Source organism: Crotalus tigris, unplaced genomic scaffold (assembly GCF_016545835.1).
Source record: "Crotalus tigris isolate CLP2741 ecotype Arizona unplaced genomic scaffold, ASM1654583v1 scf7180000024339.11422700, whole genome shotgun sequence".
Taxonomy (NCBI): Eukaryota; Metazoa; Chordata; class Lepidosauria; order Squamata; family Viperidae; genus Crotalus; species Crotalus tigris.
Window position 1 is genome coordinate 4784882 of NW_024100509.1, and position 14138 is coordinate 4799019.

General features: G+C 40.9%; 1 protein-coding gene across 1 annotated transcript in view; it reads left to right on the forward strand.

Moving 5' to 3' along the window:
• Positions 1 to 14138, forward strand: part of LOC120300278 — a 119337-nt gene that overhangs the window by 86219 nt on the left and 18980 nt on the right. Inside the window, 2 exon segments of the mRNA XM_039326097.1 lie at positions 9371 to 9429; positions 10729 to 10817. Of these exon segments, the coding sequence (XP_039182031.1) occupies positions 9371 to 9429; positions 10729 to 10817 (148 nt within the window).

Consider the following 14138-nt stretch of genomic DNA (forward strand, 5'->3'; position numbering starts at 1 on the left):
CTAGGTGTGAGAAAAAGATTGGGGGCTAATGGCATTTGTGATCTCAGAGCTAGAGGGATTTAGGGACTTATCCTAACAACCAAATTCCATCTACTAGCACCATTTTGAGTTTGAGACTTGACCCAGTTTCTAAATTAACAGACCAACTTTTGCTTTTATGTGACTTGCAAAATGCCATCAATCCACATTGCCTTAGAATAAGGTACAGAGTAGAATTCAGCTGTCAGTACAATTCCACACTTCTCTGAATGTTGAGTTGCACTTTTCAGCAATGTAAATATATAAACACATACTTGTGAGTAGAGAAATATGTATCTATATACATAATTGCATGTATGTTAAAACCATTGAAATAAGCGTTTTTGGTTTTGCAGAATTCCAAATTAGATTTGTCTTTCTCTAAATCCTAGTGTTGTGGAAAAAACCACGATACTTACATCAGAAGACAAGACCACGAAGGGTTGGAGAAAACAGGCTTTATTTGTGCACCAATGGTTCAGAGCATTCGCTTGACAGATTCTGAACCCTGAGCTACTCCGAGGGTGTCATTTTTATACAGCTTGCCGCCCACGCTTAACCTAATAGATGACTTCTTATCTACCTTTAACACACTAAAAGAGAGAAGTTCATATCTTGAGACAACACACATAGGAAAAAGGGAAGTTTATACAATGTGCAGAAAACCACACTCCCCTACACGTGTAATATCTTACACCATTTGTGACTTTCAGTTGACACTTCTTGTAAAAATGTTTCTTCATAGAATTGCACACAGGTCATCACACTCAGCCAGTTTATAGTATTAGTTAATGCTTTCAAAACATCACCTCTGTTAATTAAAATATAATTCAAAAGTACTTTATCATTTCTCTTAATGGCAATTTTCCATCTACCTCACTAGCATCAACTACAGCAGAACAAATAATTTTCTTTTTTAAGTGTGTGTGTGTGTGTGTGTGTGTGTGTGTGTGTGTGTGTGTGTGAATTCTTGGTTATGATGTTCCTCAGGGCATGAATTCTAAAGTATAATTCATTGGTTTTGAAGTGTTTAATCTGTCGGTGAACGATAGTCTTAAATAGACCGTGATGCTTATTTGCAAAGAAAAAAAGGGAAGGGAAGAAAAAGACATTTAGAGGCATTAATAGCCAATATCTAGCAGGGGGCAGAGCCTTCGGAGTCAAGGCTCAGAATATCAGCAATGCCAAAATTAGAGTTCATCACTGCCCATGAACAGGAATCAGGGCAGGATTAACACATCAGGTGACAACAAGTTCTGGCAAACTATTTTAGCTTCTGTAGTGAAACATTTTGAGATTGAAATCTGTATCTCTTACAGGGGGAGGAAAAATGTTTTTCCTGACAGTTGGGCTTCTCACATATCCAGCGCTTGGCTCCATTCATAACTCTTTAAAAGGGCTTGCTCCTGCCACTCAGTATGTGCTGTAGTACTTAAATTATATTGTCTTGAGCGGAGGGCTGGACTAGAAGACCTCCAAGGTCCTTTCCAACTCTGTTATTCTGTTCTGCTCAGTATTAGCTTAATTCAATCTGCTGTATTCAGTTTGTCTCAACTACTGTATTATAGCAAATAAAATTCATTTAAAACTATTGATTTCTGCAAAGATGCAATGTGAAATATTATCAAATAGCGTATCTAAAATTATACAAATCAGTTCCACTCCTGCCTTTTTCTGCTGCCATCTTCAGTTCTCTTTCTTAGGAAGGCCAGCCAGGATGTGGTTGCAGCGTATCAAAAGCAGTTTGGAGGGAAACTTCTGAATCTGCTTTAAAACTGAGGGGAAAATTTAGAGCTGCATTTCAGTTCCTTAAACATTTTCAAATGTTATGCAGAAGTTTCTCTCAACTCTCAGTATTCATGTGTTTGCTATTTGTGCAGATCATATAGAGTGGAGAGATGGTGGGGAGTGAGGAGAGAGGCTTGAGCTGAAGGGCATTTGGCGATGTTTTGTGTCAGATGATGAGGAAACTTGTTTCTTTGACTACAGGTGATTATGGTGATGGAAACCCTGCCGGATTATATTAATGAAGTGTACCTAGCAGATGAAACAGAACACTGGAATAAACTGAAGAGAGTACTTAGTGTAGTATTAATAAAAGATACCAAGCAAAATGAATAATATTAAAAAGGAAAAGAGAAATATAAAATTTTGAGCTTAGTAACAAAGGCTCTACTCTTATTTATAAATAGTAAAAGAAAAGAAAGGGAGGGGGAGAAGAAAACAATATGAATAAATATTGGATTTTTTACTTTCCTTTCTTTGTTATCCAATGAATTTGCAGTATCTGTTGGCGTACACTTTAGAAGCCATGCTCTAAATGTTTGTATTTGCCTAACCCTAACCCTAACCCTAACCCTTGCCGCATAATGTGTAATATATATGGGAACCACTCTAGCTTGAATTTAGTTAAACTTTTATTTTCTATGTACTGTATACTTTTAGTTTTGCTATTGCTACATCTTCTCCAAGTTCATTCGGATCAATGCTATGCCTTTTTTCTAGGATTGTGCAAAATGTTTGCAGCCATAAGCATACATATTAATGAATTATCACATTTTATTGATATGTTCTGGAATATGCCTAGTTACAAAAGTTTTATTTTGAATTTAATCCCTAAGGTTCTCTGAAGATTAGTTTGCAAGTAGTCCGTAATTTACGGCCACAATTGAGCCCAAAATTTCTGTTGCTAAGTGAGACATTTGTTAAATGAATTTTGAACCATTTTATGACCTTTCTTGCCACCGTTGTGATGTGAATCCCTGCAGTTATTAATAACATGGTTCTTAAGTGACTCTGGCTTCGCCATTGACTTTGCTTGTCTGAAAGTAACAAAAGGTGATCACATGAATCTGGGACACTGCAATTGTTATAAGTATGAGTCAGTTGCTAAGCATGTGACCATGTGGATGCTGCAACAGTCATAAGTCTCGAAATCACTAAATGAGCAGTTGTAAGTTGAGGACTACCTGCATATTTCTTTCCAAGACTTTTGGTATTGGTTTTTTCATGTCCACCATATGTCCCTTCATGTCCCTTCTGGCTCATAGTTTTTTCCAGTATTAATTATTATATAACAGAATAATAGAGTTGGAAGGGATCTTCTGGTCCAACCTCATTTCAGACAAATGGCTGTCCCATCTCTTTTTAAAAGCCTCCAGTAATGGAGCACCCACAATTTCTGGATGTAAGCCATTCCACTGGTTAATTATTCTAACAGTCAGGAAACTTCTCCTTAGTTCCAGGTTGCTTCTCTCCTTGATTGGTTTCCATCCATTGCTTTGTTGAAAGAAAAATCTTCATCAGGGTCCAGTCCAAGCTGGGAATAAACAAAATGGTTTTCTGCTTTTCTGCCTTTAAGATCCTTTGGGGAAATATAATATTCTGTCTTTTTAATATTCCCCAAAATATTTCTTTCTCTTGGGAGGGTGCTGTCTTTTCACAATTCCCCCTTTGTGCCATATAAGTGTGGATGACACACTTTTACTGGTACAAGATTAAAATTGATCTGTCAGGGAGACTTGATAAACAAGCTTTTACACTTAATGCAAAAAAGGGGGGAAAGACACTAATAGAGACAGCAGAAAAAGATCCCTGCAGTGGCTCCCAAAAGGGGGGCTCCCAACCCATAAAGGTCTAAAATTCAGGGCAAAAGTTCTGTTAGGTGGAAAAGAAATTAATAGTGTCCAATATTCTGTGCCAATTCTTTTTAAATGTTTGATGTCACTTTGAGCTTTCAGTCAGGTTTGCACATTTCCCCAGAATTCTTCACAGCCATGTTTGCCTCAGTACCTAACCTCATTTTCTGGTTTGCTTCCTTCCTAAGCTCTTAGTTTAGTACATCCAGGGTTTGTGATGTCCAATTAAGGTTAGCCAGTGTGCAAGCCAGACTATTAATATTTCTTAAATTGCACACAGTGAGCCCTAGGACTTCCACTTTGAGTCCACCAGTGCAATCAGTTCAGGGCTTGGGTTTGGAAATATCTTTTTTGCTACTTCCTCAGTGAGGGCATATGAATTGTAAATCACCTGAGGGGGCCTGGTTCCCCCCCCTTTGAATTTGCAGGAAGATGTACATGCAAACTTTAGTGCCACAGAGCAAGAACCAGTCTAAGAAGTTTTACTAAAGATAGCTGAAGGGGATAGCCTTAGTGTGATTCTGAATGGTGTGTGTGTGTGCATATGTGCAGCTGCTTCCACAGGACATGGCAATACAAACATCCTGGACAAATTTTTCCTCCCACCAGACAGAAATCCAAAGTGTTCAATAGTTGCTGTGCCAACCATTCCAAATGCCATCCCTCCATGAATCCATTCGTTTAATACAATACAAATGAGGGAAGAAAGAAAACCTTACAATGAGTTTCTGCGCTCTCCCTATAGTCTTTCCCAGTTGTCTTCTGAGGCTTCACGTGTGGGCCAATGGTTCCAGGGCTCCTTCCTTCCTCTGCAGCTTTCCACAGACATCTGGGATATAGGACTTGGAAGATCTGTTCCACTCTCGTTGCATGGTGACTTACTAGTGGATAGCTGGATTCAAACCCAATTCCATGGCTCAAATGAATGGAGGCAGCATCTGGATCTGCTTCCAAAGGTTGCTGAGTCATCTGTGCAGGACTGAAAAACATGAGAACAGGGTCCCCTCCCCCCTTTGTGAGTGACTCTCCCAGGAGAGGCTTTGCTGGTCAGACTTAGGCATGGAGAACAGAGGATAAGAAATGGAGGAATGGAATGGGGGGATAGCTTGCAGGCAGAGTTTGAAAAGACATTAAGGTTAACATTGCAGATGTTAAGTAGACAGATGAAACCCACTTAAACACATACAGTAAATGCAAGAATGAAACTTTTCCTGTAGATGAACTTAAAACATTCCCTTCTGACAACTTTGGGCTGTTCTTACAAGTACAGAGAAAAAGGAAAAAAGAACACATTTCTCTTCAACCTGTTTTGCTGGCCAGGCAAACAGGGTGAGAGTATTTTCCTTTTGGTGGCTTATTTTAAGCAGAATTTCTAGCAGAATTTTAAAATTCTTGTCTCTAGGGATTAGAGACACCCAACAGTTAACATTTACCTCGAGGACACACAAAGATCTTGACACAGACACACATACATAAAGACAAATAGTAAAGGAGAGGAAAACAGAATATAGTGGGAAAACATTCCCACTATAAATCTCAGCTAGCTCAAATTAGGGAAGGCACAAATCTTAAACATCACGTGGTTGCAGAGAGAGAGAGAGAGAGACAGAGAGAGATACACAGAGAGAAAGAGAGAGACACACAGAGAGAGACAGAGAGAGTCACTATTCCTATATTTTATTTTCCTTTTCTTTTAAGTACCTTTATTTAGCAAAATTGGTTTCCCAGCAAAGCCCGTTCTTCATAAATTTGTCTTGCTCACTTCCTTTTCATACAGGCTAGGATGGGCACTCGCCTCTCGTCCCACACCTTGAGCAAATCTCCAATGAGAGATCTAAACCTGACCCTCGAACTACAGATTCCCATGTTCCCTTTCTGATGTGGGGTTCAATCGGCTTAGTCAGGTCCCTTCTAGTGGCACAACCCAGCCACTCTTAGTGACATTAACCCTGCTGCCCTGCCGTCAGTTTTTGGACAAAAAAAAATGTCCTGGAGGATTCTGGTTCCCTCACAGAGAACGGGCACTTCCTAACCAGGGAACACATTGCCGTCAGCTTCTCAGACCAAAAAGGGTTCCGGAAGGACCTGCTGCCCCCAACCCAGCAGGTATGGGCACCTCCTTCAACCACTATCAGTTTTCAGATGTAGGAGGGGTCTGGGAGGACCTCTGCTTTTTGCAGTAGTACGGGCACCTCCTACAATCAGGCTTTGCTTACAGGGCCTTACCAGCTGGTTGCCCAAATCTGATTTTCTCACTCACTTTTCCATTCCATTTTCCAAAGTTACAGTGGCAATGAAAAAAGTGACTTATGAACATTTATCACACTTAACAACCATTGCAACATTTCCATGGTCACATGATCAAAATTAGGATGCTTGGCAGCTGATTCATATTTATGACGGTTGCAATGTCCTGACCTTTTCGTGACCTTCTGACAAGCAGAGTCAATGGGGAAGCCAGGTTCACATAACAACCATGACACTAACTTAATAATTGTTGTACTTCACTTAACAAGTGTGACAAGAAAAGTCATAAAATGGGGCAAAATTCACTAAACAAATGTTTCACTTAGCAACCGAAATTATGACCACTATTTTGGTCATAAGTTGAGGACTACCTGTATAATTTTCATAATTGTTTCAAGACTGGCAGAGTAGCACTCTGTAGACAGTTTTTATTCATCAAATTTGTGTGCTGCCCAATTCCTAGAAATTCTGGGGCTAGAATAGTTTCTCTTTTTGAAAATTGTGAAGAACCTATTCCTATTTTTTTTTTTTTTTGGTGCCTAATTAAAAACTGAGCAGCCAGTGGCACAATATTAGCAGGATAGCCAATCTTCTGGGTGAGAGAAACAAATTATAAAAGATCTGAATAAGCTGCAGAATGAAAATTTGTAGAGATAAATGGTCAGTTCTTAGGAAAAAGAAACCAAATTCACAAGTATAAGTCATGCCGGGGCCGGGATATGATCGGACTCGCGGTATGACTGGATTATTTTATTGTTTTACGACTGTTTTTAATTTTGTATGCCGCCCTGAGTCCTTTGGGATTGGGCGGCATATAAATATTTGTAAAAATAAAAAAATAAAAAAAATGATGGGCTTGGAAAGGGTGGTTTGTGGCTTGTAAAGCACTTCCAGCCATTATTAAATCTAATGCCATCTCTGTGCCAGGGTTACATGACTGCAATCTGGATGTTTGGCAACCTGCTTTGCACTTACGACCAGTTGCCAAGCGCCCTGTGGTCATGTGATTGCCATTTGCAATCTTTTTTCTTGGCCTCCCCAAGGAGGCTAAGAATGCCAGAAGGTCATTGGGGAAGCCATCAGGGAAGATTGCAAGCCACAGCTGCCTGCCAAGAGAACTCCCTCTTGTCTCCGTTGGCTAGCTAAAAGAGCTGCCTACCGACCACAGTGAACTCCTCTGGCAAGGTGGAGAGAAGGCGCTCAGATCCTAAAGGTCCTACCTGCTTTTCTGCAGCCCACCAAAGCAGTTCTCTTTGGTGCACAGAGGACAGCCAAACTCCTCTGGTAGAATAAAGAAACAGATCCTGAAGATCCAAGTGCTGTTACTACAACCTCCCAGGACAGTTTTCTTCTGCAGCCAGAGGGGAGCCAAATTTCTCCAAAGGGGTGGAGAATCCAAAGATCTGAGTTCTATTCCTGCAACCCACTGGAGCACATGGAGGGGAACTGAACTCAACAGGCCGTTCTTTTACTCCATCCTTTAATGACCCAGGAGATTGCTTAATGAGCAGAACCAGGGCACTGGGATTGTGGTCGTTGATCAAAGCAGTCTTGCTTAATGACTGTTTTGTCCAATGACCAAGATTCCAGTTCCAATTGTGGTTGGAAATTGAGGGTTATCTGTATAGGATTAATAGTATGTGTGAAAGGAATCTTGGAATTGTAACTAAATGAGAATCATAGCATAACATGCCTACTAAAAGCTTGTTTCAATTAAAGGAGCATTTCCAAATCACTGGAAGTGATAATTCCATTCTAATTTGCATTAGTCAGACCCTACCTTGAATCCTGTGTCCCAGGTCAATTGCTTTTACACACACACACACACACACACACACACACACACACTTAGGAATTGTATATAGACCACACTTCCAAAGATCTAGAGAAACTTGTTTGAACGTTAATTTTATATTGTATCCAAATAGCTATTAAATTTCTTGGGATTCTGAATACTTGCTTGTTTCTTGAAGTGAGATGTTGGATTGTTAAAAAACATAAGCCCCATTTCAGCACCTATTTATGCTTCTGAACTTTTGCTTTTGTTTTTACTGAAACACAGGCAAAATCTCATATCAGCTCTATCCATGCATTTCATCTTGCAATTGTTGGTCAATAGTCAGCTGTTCAGATAACAGATTTATTTTTCTTGCTTTGTGCCTAATGAGAAAGGAAAATATGTTTCTAGTGTGGTCCTAAACACATTATATTTTTAAATTTCTAAGCCCACAACTCTATGTCTTTATTCCTTTTTATCCATGTCCTTACCGGTACTCCTTGATTTACAACCAGTTGCTTAGCAACTGTTCAGAGTTACGACAGACCTACCTTGGGTCTACATGCAACTCAGATTCAATGTTATGATGGTCACTGACACCATGGTCATGTGACTGACTTTTGGGCACATGGTAACCTGGATGTATCATGTTTGTGGCATTCCATATCACATGACCATGTTTTACAACTGTTTTATTGAGAAGTGGCACTTCTAATTTTCAGCAAAATGAACATCTTTGGTTCACTTAATGACTGCCACAAACAAGGCCATATTATCAAATCAGTCATGTGATAATCACGATGGTAAATCGAAGATTACCTGTATCTATGATCAAATTGTAAAATAGGACTCTGATTTAAAAAGAAAAAGAAATTATAAAAATACTTATATAATTTTTACTATTCTCTTAAACAAAGAAAGAAAGAAATGAATAAAATAAAACAAAACAAAATAGTATATCTAATGCAGGTTCTTGGTGAGCAAAACCTAGCACTTTAAAAGATCTTCCTGGATCTCTTAGCAACTTCCTTTCTGAAAACAAGAGCATAACACATAGGAATAAAAAATTAAAGGCACCCTTCAGATGACCTCAGCTCCTGAGCTAAACTGAGTGTCATGCAGAATATTTCTGGCAACAGTAAGGAAATGGTTTGTTTTGCCTGGGGTTTTTCTTTTCCTTTTCTCCATTTAATGTACAATTTTGGAATCTCCTAGTCATCGCCATCCAAATACTAATCATGTCTGACCTTGATTTGTTTTTCTAAGATCAGCTAAATTGACTAGATGCTGATTGTCCTTTTTTAAAATTATCATTCCTGCTTTTAAATATTATATTGGTTTTCAAATATTGTTAATTCTTTTTACATACTTTGAAAGCCATTTCAAAGGGAGGAAATAGTTTAATTAATTAAAGAATTTTAAAAATTAGAAAAGCTGCTTTTACCTTTTCCATCTTTTTTACCAATTAAATCTAAAAGCATTTTTAAAAAAATCAATTTTTCTCTGTAAAATGAATTGGGGATGAGAGGATTGCAGGTTTTACTGCATGCAACAAAGTAAGTACATTTATTTGATCCCTTGGCAAAGAAAAATAGAAACAAGTGGTCAGATTAAAGTGTGCTGTGCATGGCCTTTAAAACATGTTCAAGTACAAATTAACAGTGATATTTGTGTTCTTTTTGCTTTGCAGCCAAAACCACCCAATCCTGATTGGCGTTATTCTGCATCTTTAAGAGCTGGAATGCAAGGGTATGTACTAACTACAGCACCATTTTCTGGCTCTTGTGTTGCTTTAAATGAAATAATTCCCCAGATAGTTATCCTACCTTTGCTTCTCTGCAAAAGTTTGGAAATTACAAGTGTGTACCAACCTTTGGATTCAGTACAAATGTGAAATACAGTAATTTGGAAATTTGTTTTAATTTGAGGCCACCTAATTCAAAATTAAGAAATCTGAACTTATGTGCTTCCTGCTGTTTAACACTGAAGTCAAGAATGCTGTAGGAGGGCCCTGTTAGTCTTTTGTGGCAAAAAAAATCAGGCGGCGGTGCTACAAGATTGCTTCTAAAGTCAACTACAATTATTTTTTCCTGAATTTTAAATCAAAAGTAGCTTCAAAAATACTTAAGCCTATTTGCATGGATCATTTCTGTTACATTTCAGATGAATAGCTTATAATAAATTTTATGAAACATAGTGTTGTAAAAATGGTGCCATTTTTACCAATGTGACAGCCCAGAAGATGACCAATAGATTGTAAAATGTACAAGCAACAGCCTTGTGAAAGAGGAATGATTCTTTATTTTTCTCTTTCTGTGTAGATTTTTTTTAGTTTGTGTAAAAATAACAAGAAATATTGTGTAGAAATTTGAAACGTTTCAGAAGAGCTTTAAGAACATGGCATTTAATGGAAATGGAAAACAGTTTTAGGGATTTTTATTTTTGTGGTCTGACAGCTAGCTAGGTTTCTCCCTCTCTAATTTTTCGATGAGGCTTAAGAAAGTTGAAATTGTGATTCAGCTTGCTTAATTGGACTGCCATTTAGTGTACTTCCAGTTCCAAATTCCTTAAAAGCACTTGGAAGATAATCTGTAATTGCCTTTGAATCTGCAGTCCTTTAAATGCAACCTAAACCCTTGCTGGGTCCTTCACTGAGAAAAATCCTTCAGCTCCACTCCACCTAAAATAAAAACAGATTATTGCACCCTGCCCTCCCCATTTTTATTGCATGCACTTGTCTGGTAATAAACAAAAATAATTCTTGTGAGGGGAAATTGCAAAATCAAAGCACCTTTCCCTTTGAAAGATCTGAATCCCAGGAGTTAGAAAAGCTGGTGAGAGAAGAATTCTTGCTAGTGGGGAAATGTGCTCTGCACATGCTCTAGAGAGTTTTGGTATTTTTTTAATGCACTATAATTGAGCCAGAATAAAAGTTGTCAGCTGTTGATTCACAGAGGTATTGAGCACAGACTGGTTATTTATATCAAAATAAACTATTTTGTTTTTTTCTGAGAACTGTATAGTATAAACCTTGTGTGATTTGTTTAGTGCTGTACACATGGAAGAAACAGGAGGCCTGCGTGTTGGATCAGGGGGACCTGAACAGCAGTGGCCAACAGTATCCAGTGCAACAACAGGTAAGGGATATATATATACCTTTAAGAGCTTCTTAAGCACGTTATGTGCACATGCCACACTGCAACCGTTTTTTAACTGTTATGTAAATTTATGCACATACTCCCCCTTCTCATTTAGCCCTTTGCTCTGATGATGTTAACAGGTTGTTAACGAAAGCTCAGCAATTAATAAAAAAAGCCTTTTATCTTACATCCCAGAGCTCTTTATTTTTATCTGATTGACTTTAAATGTCGATACCTGGGATTCCAATATTCAAAATTATTAAAGACATACATACATACACACACACACACACACACACACACACACACATATAGGTTTGCCTGGGTTCTGCTGAGAGCCCAGGATCAGCGCATGCAGCTACAGCTGACAGTGGCAGGTCTAGGATCTTTTGCCTCCCATCCATGGCCATGCCTCCTTCTTCTTGAGCCTCCCACCTCCATCCATTTGCCTTCAGCATTCCTCCTCAGAGCAGCATGCGATCGCAATGCAATCGCCAATAGGTGATTGCAGGGGCTTTGTGGAGGGGTGTATGCAGCATCTGCAGTTGAAGTGGAGGCATGGGGGGGCATGTCGGGGTTCTAGTTGGTTATCCCCCCTCCAAAGATTCCCTAACCTTAAAACAGCTCTTGGGTTGCAACAGTTACCCAGCACGAGGGGCTCAGGAGAAAGAGATGCCAGCAATGCTAACTCCCAAGAATGAGGGGAGGGAGAAGGGGCAAAGAAAGGAAATCAAACCTGACAGGGAACATGGTAACCCTGCCCCTACTCCACAGAGGGCAAATCCCATCATCCCCAGCCTGGCAGGGGTCTTCTTGCCACACCGTTGCAAACAAAAGGGGGCTCCAGTGAGGAGGAGGAGGTGGATGAAGAGCGTTTAAGCTTAGCAACACGAGTGGGGATCTCACCCCAAAACAAACGTGCTACGTGGGTAACCCACCCAGCATGACAGAAGTGACCAAAACCTGCTGCATCCAGCCAGCAGACGGGGGGGGGGGGAATAAAAACCAAACAGCCCCCCCCCGCTGCCAATCCTCAACAGAAATGCTCACGACAACGAAAACCTCAGACAGGAAGAAGAGCGTGGCTGGGTGGGTGTCTTGCTCGGCTGTGGCTTGGGGGTGGCAAGGGGACAGCTTCACTCCCCCCAAATGCTGGCCTCTCATGAAAGCAGGATGAAAACTCCAAAAAACGACAAGGAAAATAGGTTAAAACAGAAGAGTGTCTATGATGGTTTGCTTCCCCACTTCCTTCTAGTAGTTTAAATAAAGACCACAAAAGAAAAATCTTGGCTTTCTTTTGTTGTAATTCAGAAGGGAGGATTCGGGGGGGGGGGTTGTTTCAAAGGAAGGTAAAGAGGGATTTTGGATCTGTGGGGGGCTCACAGGCAAACAGCGATGACACGCAGCTTCTGGCATTGGGGGGGGGCACAGTCTTTTTAAAAGAGTAAAACAAGGCAAAAAAATAAAAATCCCCCACTCCACCCCCCCATGAGCTGGATGCAGATGTGACCATTTTTTGTCTAGTTCAGAAGAGATACTCTTCTGTTTTAATCTTTTTTCCTTGTCGTTTTTCAGAATTTTCATCCTGCTTTCATGAGACAGCAGTGTTTGATGGGGGTGAAGCTGCCCCCTTTCCCCCCCAAGCCACAGCTGAGCAAGATACCTGCCTGCCTACCCGGCCGCGTCCGCTGCAGTGAGAGACGGCTGGAGCAGCAGGGCTATCAGGGCTCAGCAGAAGCACGATAAGTGCCAGGTTCCAGCTGATCGGTGCTTCTGCAGGGCTCAGCAGAAGTGCCAGGATCAGCTGGAGCCTGGCGCTGATGCTGGTGCTTCTGCTGAGCCCTGCAGAAGTGCCAGGATCAGCTGGAGCCTGGCGCTGATGCTGGTGCTTCTGCTGAGCCCTGCAGAAGCACCAATCAGCTGGACTCCAGTGCTAATCATGGTGTTTCTGCTGAGCCTTGCAGAAGTGCCGATCAACTGGAGCCTAGCGCTGATCCTGGCACTTCTACTGAGTCCTGACACCCCTGCAGAAGCGCCGATCAGCTGTCAGGGCTCAGCAGAAGCGCCAGGATCAGTACAGGAAGGAAGGAAGAAAGCTAGGAAGGGAACCAGCAGGACCCCCAAGAAAAACAAACCCCTTTTATTTTTACACTCAATGTCCAAGACTTCAGAATAGTGGTGGGATTCAAATATGTGAACAACCGGTTCTCTGTATGGATACTGCTTCCAGAAGTCCATTCTGGGCCTGGGCAACAAGTGGTGGTGCGAACTGGCTGAATCCTACCACTGCTTCAGAGGCAAGCAACACAATCAACAAAAACACAAATCCTCAGCCGGGTATCCCTTCCAATGAATCAAATACTGGGTATCTTTGCCTCTTTTCCTAAAGTCTAAGATTTCTTGCACCTCATATTATGGTTCTCCCTCTACTATGACTGGCAATGGGGTGTGTGGCTGGGATCTTATTGTGCTTGGGGGGCATCTTTGGCAAGTAATGCTTGATGAAAGACTGGATGCACCTTCATTGAAGGGGGTAATTGGAGGTGGAAAGGCACAGGGTTGATTTGTTGGAGAACTTTGAATGGGCCTACAAATTTAGGTCTAGGTTCTTGGAAGATCTTGAAGTAGCTAAGAACCTAGAAGAGAGCCAAACTTTATCTCCTACTGTTATGGATGGGCCTTCCTGGTGATGGATGCCTTTTCGTAAGTTTGTTTCACTTGGTCAAGTTGCTGTGTCAACAGGTCTTGGGCTGCAAGTTGTTCTTGTAAGAAGTCAATCTCCCCTGATACAGTGGAGTACAGTGCAGGATGTTTTGGCAATACTTTAGGGTGTGTGCCATAGATGGTTTGAAATGGTGTTATTGAAGTCGATGAGTGCAGCAAATAGTTGAAAGAAAATTCTGTGACTGGCAGTAATGATGGCCAGTTGTCTTGGTTGTAGGTGTAGTAGCACCGCAAGTACTGCTGGGGGGCGGCGGCACTGGTTACTTTTCTCAATGAGCAGAGGAGAGTTTGAGCTTGACATTCAGTAGCTGGTGAAGTGATTTCCAAAATCTAGACCATGCCATGGTAGCAAAAGAGGTGATCTAGAAAAAGTTGGGCAGTATCTTTGGTGTTGGGCAATCTCTTGCAGGGTATGAAATCGGCCATTTTGGTGAAAAAATCTACCACCACTAATATGGTGAACAGAGGGTAAATCAGTAATGTAATCCAGAGAGACTGTATGCCAAGGGTGGGGGAGTAGGCAGTGGCTGCAAAAGTCCTGCAGGCTTTGGATGGAGCGGTTTGGCCCTCCTGCATGTGTGGCAAGAAGCCACA